Source organism: Camelina sativa, chromosome 6 (assembly GCF_030686135.1).
Source record: "Camelina sativa cultivar CO46 ecotype springtype chromosome 6, ASM3068613v1".
NCBI classification, from domain to species: Eukaryota; Viridiplantae; Streptophyta; class Magnoliopsida; order Brassicales; family Brassicaceae; genus Camelina; species Camelina sativa.
This window is the reverse complement of record NC_141885.1, coordinates 18,891,987-18,904,876: the sequence shown is the minus strand read 5'-3', so window position 1 is coordinate 18,904,876 and position 12,890 is coordinate 18,891,987. Positions and strand designations below refer to the sequence as shown.

Sequence of the window (12,890 nt, the reverse complement as noted above, 5' to 3'; positions counted from 1 at the left end):
GTGGTACTGGTATCAATATCATCACTCATAGGGATTAAGATAAAATTCAGAAAATTTTCAAAATCCAATGGCAAAATATAGAAACCATCCCCGAGATCCAAAACCGATGTAAATCCCTATAACCGTAACCAACGTGCTCTATGAAGAGTTTACATAACATATAAGATCATTCAAAAGCAATGTGGCAAGAATTGGAAGCCCTGACAACACTAGCCAACTCCTTGAGCATCTTACGTCTCTCTTCCAACTTCTTGAGCTCTTTTGGACCGATAGGATTAGTGGAGATAGTTGCCTTCTTCAACTGTTTTGCGTACCTTAGAATGTATGTAGCCACTTCTTGCTCTTCTTGTCTATCCCAAGCATATTTTTCCCACACAAATGTCTCGAGGTGAGACAACAAACATTCAGGAACATACTTTGGTTCATTCCATTTTCCGCCAACCATATCATCATCTTTATTCCTATACTGGTGAGACAAACGAACGAGACAAGAGGAATGGAATGTATAAAGTAGTCTATAAAATATAACCACAAAGAGAGAGACCATCCAAAATAATGATGAAATGTCTTGCATCAAGGAGCCTGAGGACTTTTAGTTTCGGAGAAATTTCGAGCATGACCGTAAGTACATTCCACCACTCTTCTTTACACGTATGCATCTCTAGATTCACCAGTTGATAGAAGATACTACCAATTGGATACACAATCTGTACATGAAACAGTTATTGGTACCTTGCAATAACAAAGAGATAACCAAAAAAACACTCAATAGCGCTGAAACTTACCTCCAAGGGTAATAAATCGAAAGAAAGACGTTTGGTTGACTTAAGCGATCCAAGAAACTTATCAGCGATTATATAAGAACCACCAATGATATATACTTCCACCAGCTCCGGCGCATTCAGACAAATCTCAATATCTATCAACTCTTGGAATGCCAAGTATTCCAAAGAGGGAACATTAATTCTATATCTTCCAAACCTTTCGTCACAATTATAATCAAAAATTTCAAGTCTCTTCAAAGACGGGACTTCAATAACGAAAGTCACAACATGACCAGAATACTCACCTCGATCCAAAACCAAATTTTCAAGAATAGGGCAACCAGATAACAGGTTACGAAAAGATTCATCGTCTTTGTAGCTCACAAACTCAAGGTGCAAAGTTCTAAGAGACTTCATAAGAACCGGAGAAGACAATAGTACCAAGTGAGAGTTTCAGGTTTCAAGTGTGTTGCAAGTACACAAGCTAGCCGGAAATGTGAAGGTCTCATCATACGCGGGGTATGAAGCATAGAGTACCAATTTACGCAAATGTCGAGTAAACGCGATTCCAACCCAAAGTCCTATATCTACAGGACTAACATTATCTAAGCTAAATCTGAGACGCAAACTCTCTAGAACGGTAGCTTTATGTTCAAGGATCGATCTGGAAACACCTTCTGAAAATGTTTGGTGTTGGCTATTGTGATCCTCAGAATAGAACTTTAGTTTCGGCACCAAATTCCATAGAGAACGCCATTGTTTAGACAAAACACTCGTGTTTATGGCAGTTTTTGTAGGGAGAAACACACAGAATCTTTAGAATCAAAGCTTCAGGCAACTGATTCAACCTATCTTCTTCATTCATAACACCTCGATTTCTCATTGTTGTTGATAGAGACAGAAATGGCGTTGCTTTCCCAGTGGTTACACTCGGGTTTTCAAACGCGATTGCAAAAACTAGAAAGAGATTGAAACTCACCCAATAGTGAGACTAGACGGCGGTTGAGGATGCAGAAGTTGAACAGCCGGCCGGGAAGGGTTTTGAATTTTTGATATACATATAATGCGGCGGATACATTTAAGATGATGACATTATGGTAATTTTAAACGAGACATAGTTCGGGCCATTAATGGGCTTTTCATTCCTATCGACTAGTAAGCCTGGACCATACATGAACGGAAAGGACATACTGTATATAAACCACATTTTTTTTTTAAACAATAATTGAAAACGCATAAATAAATAAATATACAAAAAAAAAAAAAAAAAAAGTTAAACGATTCCCCATTGCCACCCGCAAAATCTTTAAGAGTCAAAACAAATGGCATAAAGAAGACAACACAATGGTTAAAATTGGCTTTCTGTTTTGCTGGCTTGGTTGGGAGTGTATTTTTTTTCCAAATAAAGGAGACATAATTTTGAAATTTCTAATAAGGATTGTAACGGCTTCGTCCCCTACCGTTGTCGCTACTTCGTTTGCTACTGCTGCTGCTGCTCGAACCACTGCCTCCTCTATAAGGTGGAGAATGCCTTGGTGGTGGTTGTTGCGGCACAGCCGCCAGTCCAGGCTGTTGCCTATTACATTCAACACATCGGATGAGTACACGTGCATTATAGCAAAAGCATGAGATCAGTAATCGAGTATAGAAAAGAACTTACAAGACGTATCCGATTCTTCCATCAGGTAACATGATTGGCATCATCGACATTCCACCAGCTGCATGACCTCCCGCATGCATTAATGGCTGCATCATTCCAAGAAAATTATCCCCGAATTTATATCCATAAAAGTTCTTCTCAAGACATAATTATATGATTGACAAAATAGTAGAAATCTCACTTGTGAGTAGGCAGAAGCTCCAAATCCACCAAGAGCACCAAAGGGACTAGGAGCCATGCCATAACTAAGAAGAGGAGGATAGTTTGGTTGCAATTGTGATTTCTGCATATTCTGAACTGTATTTGTGTTCCCCTTTTGATCCGCTTGAGGCTTTGCAAGAGTACAATCCAACATATGACCTGTATATAAATTGGGATACATTTTAGAATTGAAACATCAAAGGAGGAGATGTAAACAGAAAAAAAATATTCTGAATGGACCACGCATACCATCAATCTCATATCTTTCAGTGTTTTTCAAAGCTCGCATGACACTTGTCCTCTCTGCGTAATGCACAAATCCATATCTACTGTCTTCCTTTCCCGGTTTTGCTGGTGGAATCACCACTTTCAGTATTTTCCCATGATGTTCAAATAATGCCTTTAGGCGTTCTTGAGTTATATCTCTAGGCAAGTTCTTGATGTACAATGCCTTGACCTGCAATCATTCCACACCATATAAGTATATAACAGTAAGTTTTGAAGACATTTTAAACACATGTCTCTATGAATATGACACTTTGTTAAAAAGATAACTGTTGCGGCATCTATTATCTATTTGTAAGAAAGATTCTAATGAAGCAAACCTGGGAAGCCGAAGAGTCCCCTCCTCCACTCCTTGATTCAGCCCAGCTTACAGTTGGGGCATTATCATCAAGCTTAAAACTAGGATTTGACATTTTTTGTTTCGAGTATTCAGCACATGCATGGTTGTAATACTCGATGAAAGCAAAACCACGATTCCGGCCCATATTTTGTGGTTCCTGTGATTTTACAAAACCAAAAAGAAAACTGATCAAGCTAGTGAGAAAGGAATTTCTACAGAAAATTCACTTCCGCAAGTTACAGTCAAACAAGAATATGATATTAAAGTTGCAGATCACTACAAACTGAAACTTATATAAGTTGCAGGAGACAAACCTTTGGGAGTTCGACAATTTGAACGCCTGGACCAATTTTATTCGCTGCTTTCTTAATGTCTGACTCCATCCAATTTCTAGGAACATTACCAAGAAAGATGCGATGCTTTGCTTGGGTAGTCGAACATTTTATCCTTTTACCCTGTTGAATAACATTTAATAAACAAACAAATAAGAGCCACAAAAATTCTGAAACTACCAACCATCGAGAATTCTAAGCTATCTACAAGTCTTAATGGAATGAGTGTAATAATCAAGAAGTGGGTATCAAAGAATTTACTCTGAAATCAGTATTATTTAGACTCTCAATTGCCTCAGCTGCAAGGTCCTTGTTTCTAAATGTTACAAATGCATACCCCTTTCCATCACCAGATTCCTTTTCCCTCATTATCCTAACCTGTAAACATCACACCAACCTCAGCAGTCAGCACAAGATAAAATGAAAACACAACCATAGTTTGGGTAAAACAAATATGTCAAATTACCTCAGTAACTTCCCCTATTGAATTACAGAAGCCCTTTAAGTCCCCTTCAGTAGCATCAGTGGGAATCCCTCCAAGATAAACCTCTGAACCATGTGGAGGAAGTGCAAGGAGTTCAGCATGCCTTTTCTTTTCTTCTTCCTCCTCAGTTGCAGCAGCAACATCCTCGTCTTCGTCCACTTCCACCTCTTCTTCTATCTCCTCCTCAATCTCTTCAATTTCTTCCTCCTCTTCAACTTCTTCGTATTCAACTTCCTCCTCGAGAATCTCCTCAGGGTCATTGTCACCATCAAGGTCTACCCTTTCCTCAGATTCCATTGAATCGTGAGCTTCTGAAGCAGCAGTCCTCGTCCTTGACATGTTAAGTATCTAGAAAAGAAGGCTTGCACTACAACTGTGGAGGAGACACAGAAGCAAGAAGCAAGTGGGGAGAGAGAGAATAGAACCGTGGAAAGGTTGGAAAAGAAACAATAAGAGGTCGATAGAATAGAAAAAGAAGAATAAAAGGTTCGAATTGACGCTCTGCCATAATGCGGCTAAAAAAAGGTGACAAACAATAGACAAAGAGAGAAGAAGGCGACGAAATGCTCAACAGGTGAAACAAAAAAAAAAGAAACGAATGACCCCTGAGAGCGAAAAAAAAAAACCATGATATCAATAGGCCTTGGTTAGATAGATGCATAGAAGGTTTTTAAAAAAATCATGGCAACAAGAAGGTCAAGACAAAGTAGTATCTCTGAACAACCCACTTAGAAAACTTCAGCTCCATGTTAGATCTCCCAACACACAATTGCAAGTTGAATTTTTATTTATGCTGCCAATCTAACCTGTTAAGAGAATCCCTCAGCTTATTTCTACAATTTCTATTTGATTTACTCAAGACATTTACACACAAAAATAGACCACAATGATACCAATCAAGAACAATCCGATAACACCCGTACAAAGCTAAAACTCACAGTAAACATCTATCAAAATCGTTTCAGCTAAACTTCGCAATCATTGGTATAGATAACAACAACACAACTGAGAACAGATTCAGTTTTACAATTAAGATACGAAGAGCTACCAAAACAAAATCCCAATTTCGAAAGAAGAATAATTCGGATCCCCAACGGAAAAAGATACACGAAAGGAGACGAAGAGAGGCGCAATGAGATGAAACAAGACAGAGAGAGAAAGTACCTTGAAGGCGATAGAGCGAGAGAGGGAGAGAGAGAGAGAGAGCTTCCAGAAGAAAACCCTAGTTTGATGAGGATTACGGAGAGGAGGATGAGGTAGAAGTGTTTCGCCCAGCAGCTGAGGTTGAGAGAATATGTAAAAATGTTTGTATGACCTAAAAGATGCCCCAAGTGACTCTCAAAGGAGGAGGAGGAGGAGGAGGAGGAGGAGGGTGTAGTCACCCTTTTACGATGCTAACCACCATCTTATATTAGAGGTAAATTACCCGATCTTAATATGCCAGAAAATCTACAAACAAACAAACAAAAAAAAAAGAAAAAGAAAAAAATGACTTTGATGTTAAGTTTTATGCAAAAAGAAAAATATATCAAAATTGGATGAAAATTAGATATAATGTCTCTCAATTTTCTTGTTAATATTTTCGAGTTTTCCTAATTAATACATAATTTATATATAATCCACGTTATATTATACTCTTTCCGTTTCAAAATATAATATGTTTTAGCCAAAACACGCATAATAAAAAATATTTACTTTTAAAAAGTTTAACCAATCAAAAACAAGACTGCATAAAATAAATAATAAGAAAATATAAAAGTAGTCTAAAAGTTGCCTCAAAATTTGAAAACATCTTATATTATAAAACAAGCAAAAACCTCTAAAATATCCGATATTATGAAACGGAGAGAGTATAATTTAGAAAAAAATAAAACCAATGATAAATTTTTCTTTTACACATTACAAATTAATATCCTCTTGTCTTTCGTTATATCTAATTTCTCGACGAAATCTTACTAAAAGAGTTAAACTAACATATAACAGTCGTGTTTTCCCGCGTTTTGCTATGTATAGTAATTGATAACGATACTTTTTTGGTTTGTTTTATTAGAACCAGTCGATTAATTTGATGTTATTTACAAAAGAGACAACTATGTAAAAAAAAAATGTTTTAAACAGGTTTTTTTAATAAAGAAAAATGAATCTAGAAGCATAATGACTCTAATTGGTAATATGAGTTATCATCGAGTTAAGTTGAGTTATGGACGTAACTCAAAGATTATTCAAAAATGTTACCAATCAAGAACAATATTTTTTTTTTTTTGAAATTGAGGTTGAGTTACAATGTGTTATGGTTAATATACAATTTTGAGTTATGTCTTTTGTAAAATTGTTAACTCAAAACATTATTCAATATCATAAAAAATTTCATGAGTTAAGGATGTGGTAAGTTGAGTTAGCTTTTTCTTTAGTTAAAAAAAACGAAAATACAGTTATATAATACAATTTTTTTTTAATTGATATATCAATAAAAATAAATTTTACTGTTTTTCTTTTATTTAATAACTTCTTTTAATTAGTTATTTTAAATTTGTTATATTTTGCCAAAATTATTATTTTGATTATCATTTGAAATGAAATAGGCATCCATCTAAATATGATAAGATTGTAAATATTATGAAATGCATGTAGTTAATTTTTTTAATTTGCAATGTAGCAAAGAAGTTTAGTTAACTTTGTGTGTATTAAATTTCTTTATTTGTTTTTTTTGTTTTTTGTAAATTTATTTAATTATTTATATATTTTAATTTATTTTATTTTTAATAATTTTATTAAATGTATTAATAATACTTTTTAATAATTATAATTATCAATTATTTTAAATTAGAATTAATTAAATAATACATACAACAACAAAATTATAATATTTACTGCAAGTTAACTTCAATAATTCATGTTATCCATATGACAAAAAATAGTCTTTAACCACACAAAAAAATATATAAAAAAAATGTTGTTGAATGGAAAAGAAAAAACTATAAATATTTTTAATTACTTTAATATATCAAAATCTGCACAAAATAGGAGTAGCTCAATTTTTAATTTTTTATATTCCTTCCAAGGGGAGTTTTGAAAGTCGAATCGACCGGAAAAATTCTCAGTCTTTGACTCTCTTCTAACTCCCACCGCGTAATTATCAACTAGGTTTCTTATCTCCGGCGAATCGAAGCTCTTCTCTCTCTCTCTCTTCCAATTTCCCCCTTTTTAGGTACTGTTTCTCTCAAGCTGATGCTTCTTCCTCGTTTCTGGGCTCGTAACGTTTGTTTTTTATCTCTTATGAAATTTGGTCACATTTCTGATCGTATCTGCAGCGATGATTTCCAGGTAGCTTCCCGCTGATTTCAACTTTCCGGCGGGCCAGCTATGATGGCAATGGGACTTCCTCGTCTTGTTGCTATTTCTTTTACTCTTCTTCTAGTTTCAATCCTTCCTCTTCATGTCTCTCTCGCTGGTGAGTTTCGTCCCAATTGGTCTCATCTTTTGTTGATTTTGATGTAACATTTTACGTTTTAGTTCATCTTGGGAATGATTGGTTTGTAATTTTGATTCACTTATCTCTCTTTGTCCACTCTTTAGATTATCACTTTAATCTATCTGATCACTGTTTGGATTTCCCTTTTTTTGTGTGTAGGTGAGATAACATCTATTGAATCTGTTCCCGACCTTCAGAAGCTAATGTATGTTGTTGTTGATGGGTATCCTTGTGTACGCCTTCTCAATCTTTCTGGAGAGATTGGTTGTTCAAGTAAGCTTCTTTTGTGGCTGCCTCGTAACTGATTGTTGTTATTAGATGAGTTCCCTTAATTTCTATGTTAATAATTACTCAGATCCTGGATTGAATAAGGTGGTGGCTCCAATCATAAAATTGAAGGACGTTAAAGATTTGGTTCAGCCACACACTATTTTGGTTACAGCTGATGAAATGGAAGATTTCTTTACCAGGCATGTCTCCTTTGTCATTCTATTGTATTTATAATCTTTTAACTTGTGGATTAGTGCTTTACCCCTGGCTAAGCAGCATATACATATGCATGAATAAGGTGTAGTTCTCGTTTTGGTGTTTACTTAACGTCAAACAAGAATTAGCTTGTGGTGTTCACCAAATCAGCCATTTTCAACTTACATCCTCAAAATAACGTCTATACAAGGTTGCAGAGTTTCACTATTTTAAGGCCAACACTTTTTGTTTTCTTCTTTTTCTCCCTGAGAGTGAAATAACAGACTGGAATGAGTATACCCTCTTATCACCATTTTAAAAAATCTGCTATAAATGTAGCCACTTGGTTGTTGGTGCATCAGAAATGGATTAGGTATTATTCAGTAGAAACCTGTTATTCATTGGATTTTTTGCTTTAATTCCATTCGACAAACAAAAAGTGAGTATACCTCGAAGTAGTTTACACTAGAATCCTGCAGTCTGGCTTAATTCTGGCATTGTTCATTAGACTTGTACATCTCTTAGACACTCTATTCAGATAGAAATGACACAGGATCGTTCCTCTTTGTGCCTTTTCCAGGGTGTCAAGTGATTTGAGCTTTGCTAGCAAAATTGGTGGTGTTCTAGTTGAATCAGGATCTAATTTCCAACAGAAATTAACAGGTACTATGGCGACCCACATATTTATGATCTGTCAACTTGAATGGATGTTGACTTATACATTGATTGTTTTTTTCTTAATTCCCTTAAACAAAGTACTTGATACTTCTTATCTATCTCCATGGCATTAGTATTTATTTCTTCTTTCTTGTAGGCTTTTCTCCTGACAAAAAGTTTCCTCAAGCGCAGTTTTCACCCTATGAAAACGTTGACTACAAATGGAATTCAGCTGTACGGTACCATAAATCCTGTCTGAAACTTTGAAGTTACTTTTTCCTGTGAACACTTTTGTAGTGGGTTGGAAGTTGTTTCAATCATTTATCACCAAATCCATTGTCAAGCATTTCCGAGTATACACTGTTCTCTTCTGGAACTATAATTAACTACCTGCTAACACACAACACCATAAATAAATCCTTTTCTTATGGTTAATTTTTTGTATACATTTTACAAGAGCAATACATGTATCTGTCCAGATGATCACTTATAAAGAAGCCTATAAATCAGTTGCATATTTATCTACCTTCATAAAATGATAGTTCCTGTTATTGGTTTTTCATAGAGAAAAATGATTTTAATTCTTATGAGTACTTGCAAGCGATAATTCTCTAGACTCTGGCAATTGACCATTGTTAAAAATGATTATTTGCAGGCATCAGGCATAATGTGGAAAAAATATAATTTTCCTGTGTACTTATTGTCAGAAAGTGGCATATCAGCTGTGCAGGAGGTAAACCTTCAAACTTGAATTCTTTGCAAATTATAAATGTTTCTATTTGTGTTGTCTGAATAACTAAATGGATTACCATTTAGAAATATGAGGTAATGAACTAAAGCCTTAGAGAGGCATTATGACCGTTCGTCACACTCGTAAGAGCAGTATTGCTCTATGAAAATATGGCTGTAAAATGGTGCAGTAGATCTGTTTCGTCAAAGTCATATGAAATAATTACTCCTAGCTTAGTTTGCATAAAATTTTCTAAACACTGATTACCCATTTTCAAATAGGAAAACAAATGATTACTTCTTGACAGAACCTCATATGTTGTTGTTCTTACCAGATGAGGTTCTGTCAAGAAGCTAGCTTTATATTTCTTCTGTGTTGGTAGCAATCTAAATGAGTATGGTTCATGTGGATAGCTTCCACGTTTTCAGGTTATCAACTATATCTTGACATCCTAATATATTTGTTCAGATCCTTTCCAAGAAAAAGATGAAGCATGGTACATATACCAGTGATGTTGCTGAATTCAATATGGTTATGGAGGTATTTGGTTTTAGCAATGTAGCTCACTGGAATGTTAACCAGCTTTATGTACTTTACTTTGACTTAGATTATGACATCCGCTTCTCAATTTTCTTTTATTAGACTACCAAAGCTGGAACACACAATTCGGAGGCTTGTTTGCAGGAAGGAACTTGCCTCCCATTGGGAGGATATAGGTAAAAGTTTAGGAGATTGAAATTTCTATATTACTGTCTGATTTTAAGACATATGAAACCTTTTAAAGGATACGTTAAGTTTTCTAATAACTTTGTCATGAAGGACAGTGTTTGGTCCTCGCTTCCACCAATCAGTGTTTCTTCTTCCAACAACCGCAAACCAATTGTGCTAACTGTGGCCTCAATGGATTCTGCATCATTTTTCCGTGACAAAAGTTTTGGTGCAGATTCACCAATATCTGTGAGATATCGCTATTTTGTGCTTTGTGGATTGACCTAGAATGCCTTTATTTATTCTTCTTTTCCCGGTTCATTGCTCAAAGTGTTCTCTTTCTTTCAGGGTCTGGTAGCTCTTTTGGGAGCAGTTGATGCTCTTTCTCGAGTTGATGGTTCTAGTAATTTCAAAAAGCAGGTGCCAGTCAATAAATATAAGTACCAAATCTATTGAGTTTCTTGCACTCATCAGTATACCATCTGATTTAGTTTTATTTCACGCTTTTTGTTGTTTGCAAGCTTTGATACTAGAGGTATATCTTGCACTCTGCTGTGTTTTGGCTCTTATAGTTCTATATGTATTTCCTAAATGAATGCAGCTTGTGTTTTTGGTTCTGACCGGAGAGACGTGGGGTTACCTTGGCAGCAGGAGGTTCTTACACGAATTAGATCTGCATTCAGATGCTGTCGCAGGCCTTGGCAATTCTCCGATTGAAACGGTAATCTTTATTGTTTTGATCTGACAAAATAGAAACAATTTGGTAGAGGCAGCCAGTCTTATGCATGAAATCCATTAGTGAAAAATGTTGCATGTGTTTCATGGTTGCTACAACTTATTTCTGCCTTCGTAGTGCAGAAAGTAAATTTATTGTTTATTAGAGTTCCTTTTAAAAGTGAAGGTTCACAATTCTCTAAATTTTAAGATCGTATTCAAATTTATGTCTTCCATTATCTAACAGGTGCTTGAAATAGGATCCGTTGGAAAAGGTTTAAGTGGAGGGATAAACACCTTCTTTGCTCATAAAACTAGGGTGAGAAATTCCTGATACCCTGAAACTCTAACATAATTGGTTCGATAATGTGAAAATTGGCATAGGCAACTTAACATCCACTTTTTGTGTCTTTAGGTTTCCTCAGTTACAAACATGACACTGGATGCTTTAAAGGTAGCTCAGGATTCACTTGCATCAAAGAACATCAAAATTCTTTCAGCTGATACTGCAAACCCTGGAATACCCCCATCCTCCTTGATGGCTTTCATGAGAAAGGTACAATATAAATTCCAAGTAAATAGATGGAAAGACAATTCAAATATGTATTCTGACTTTGATAGAGAAAGTAATTATTTGAATATACTTCCCCTTCGGTTGATCATGAATATGAGAGGAGAAGTATACTTGCTTTAATGTTATGTGATTGTGAACCAGATTCCCTAAACTGAAAAAGGTGTAACATCCTGTTCATTGTTGCAGAACCCTCAGACTTCAGCTGTTGTTCTTGAAGACTTTGATACCAAGTTTGTGAATAAGTTCTACCATAGTCACCTTGATGACTTGTGTAAGAAAAGTCACAGCCTGACGTTCTCATCTTTTTGCTCTAAACCCCATTTTGCTCTTTTCTGATCCCTTTCTGGTACTGTATTGCAGCAAATATCAACTCCACATCTGTAGTAGCTGCTGCTTCTGTTGTGGCCCGTACACTTTACATCCTTGCAAGTGACGACAAAGATATAAGCAATTCAGCTATGGGATCCATCCATGTCAATGCTTCTTTCGTTGAGGAACTTCTAAACTGTCTTTTAGCTTGTGAACCGGGCTTATCTTGCGACTTGGTAAAAGACTATATTTCACCAACAAACACTTGCCCAGGCAACTATGCTGGCGTCATCCTTGGAGAACCTTCCTCCAAACCTTACCTTGGTTACGTCGGTGATGTATCTAGATTTGTATGGAACTTTCTTGCGGATAAAACATCTGTCCAAAAGGGGAACACAACCTCAGTTTGTTCAAAAGGAGTCTGTAGCAAAACCGACGAAGTGTGCATTAAAGCAGAGAGCAACAAGGAGGGAACATGTGTTGTCTCCACAACCAGGTAAACTCTGTTTGCTTGTAAATTGCATTTTTGGGCTGCATGCTCAAATTGGCAAAGTCTTAAGTCTGGTAGGCACTTGATAGGAATCATTAATTTGGATAGGCTGGCTTGAGAAGTGGAGCTTTTTTAGACTTGGAGAGAGTCTATCTTTGGCTTGTTGACCTTTAAATAGAAACTATCAGTATTATCTTCGTTGGCCTGAGATATATGTGGCCTAATCAAATTTGTTGTCGGAACCGTAACACTAAACATATTAAGTGCTGGTTTTGGCAGGTATGTTCCAGCTTATTCAACCCAATTGAAGTATAACGATGGAGCTTGGACGATTCTGCCTCAGAACTCATCGGATTCTATGGGGATGGTAGATCCGGTGTGGACCGAAAGCAACTGGGACACTATAAGGGTGCGTGTGTACACAGTCCAGCACTCAGCATACGACAATACAGTCCTTGTTGCAGGCATTACAGTGACAACGTTGGCTTACATCGGGATTTTGGCTGCAAAGTCACTCATCACAAAAGCATTGAAGCAGGACTGAGACTTGTATTTGTCAGTTTCAGCAAGACATCGCCTAAACTATGCAGTGGAAACCTTTTTTCTCAGCTAAGGTTATTAAAAAAGGGTCTTTTTGAGCTAATTCAGTTCTCTATTAGACTGGCAAGAACTTTCTCAATATTAATCTAAAGCAGCTAAAAAAGG

The 12,890-nt window shown here is 36.0% G+C and overlaps 2 protein-coding genes and 1 pseudogene across 6 annotated transcripts; 1 reads left to right on the top strand and 2 right to left on the bottom strand.

Annotated features, from left to right (window-relative positions):
* Positions 1-63: 63 nt before the first annotated feature.
* Positions 64-1,797, bottom strand: LOC109125297 (FBD-associated F-box protein At3g52670-like; annotated as a pseudogene). Its single transcript, XR_015559625.1, has 3 exons — positions 786-1,797; positions 545-707; positions 64-453 (listed from the first exon to the last, which is right to left on the bottom strand). The product of XR_015559625.1 is annotated as an FBD-associated F-box protein At3g52670-like (transcript).
* A 40-nt stretch (positions 1,798-1,837) lies between these two features.
* On the bottom strand, positions 1,838-5,517 carry LOC104791522 (heterogeneous nuclear ribonucleoprotein Q). Of its 3 annotated transcripts, none has more exons than XM_010517435.3 (9): positions 5,231-5,517; positions 4,049-4,439; positions 3,844-3,960; positions 3,565-3,705; positions 3,231-3,407; positions 2,875-3,082; positions 2,606-2,784; positions 2,425-2,510; positions 1,838-2,340 (listed from the first exon to the last, which is right to left on the bottom strand). In XM_010517435.3, exons 2-9 carry the CDS (start codon positions 4,403-4,405, stop codon positions 2,193-2,195), a joined length of 1,413 nt encoding a protein of 470 aa, XP_010515737.1. In that variant the 5' UTR covers positions 4,406-4,439; positions 5,231-5,517; the 3' UTR covers positions 1,838-2,192. The 3 variants fall into 3 exon arrangements, with proteins under 3 accessions (XP_010515737.1, XP_010515736.1, XP_087310215.1); XM_010517434.3 differs by having other exon boundaries at positions 4,049-4,872; positions 5,231-5,494; XM_087454089.1 differs by having other exon boundaries at positions 4,049-4,671; positions 5,231-5,474.
* Positions 5,518-6,914: 1,397 nt separating this feature from the next.
* On the top strand, positions 6,915-12,828 carry LOC104791521 (nicastrin). 2 transcript variants are annotated; one of them, XM_087454086.1, is made up of 17 exons: positions 6,915-7,274; positions 7,378-7,517; positions 7,698-7,811; positions 7,894-8,008; positions 8,584-8,666; positions 8,818-8,894; positions 9,316-9,393; positions 9,859-9,930; positions 10,033-10,106; positions 10,215-10,347; positions 10,447-10,518; positions 10,700-10,819; positions 11,060-11,131; positions 11,228-11,368; positions 11,573-11,657; positions 11,747-12,191; positions 12,465-12,828. In XM_087454086.1, the coding sequence occupies exons 2-17, from the start codon at positions 7,430-7,432 to the stop codon at positions 12,727-12,729; spliced, it is 2,034 nt and encodes a 677-aa protein (XP_087310212.1). In that variant the 5' UTR covers positions 6,915-7,274; positions 7,378-7,429; the 3' UTR covers positions 12,730-12,828. The 2 variants fall into 2 exon arrangements, with proteins under 2 accessions (XP_087310212.1, XP_087310213.1); XM_087454087.1 differs by having other exon boundaries at positions 7,039-7,274; positions 7,391-7,517.
* The last annotated feature ends 62 nt before the right edge of the window (positions 12,829-12,890 follow it).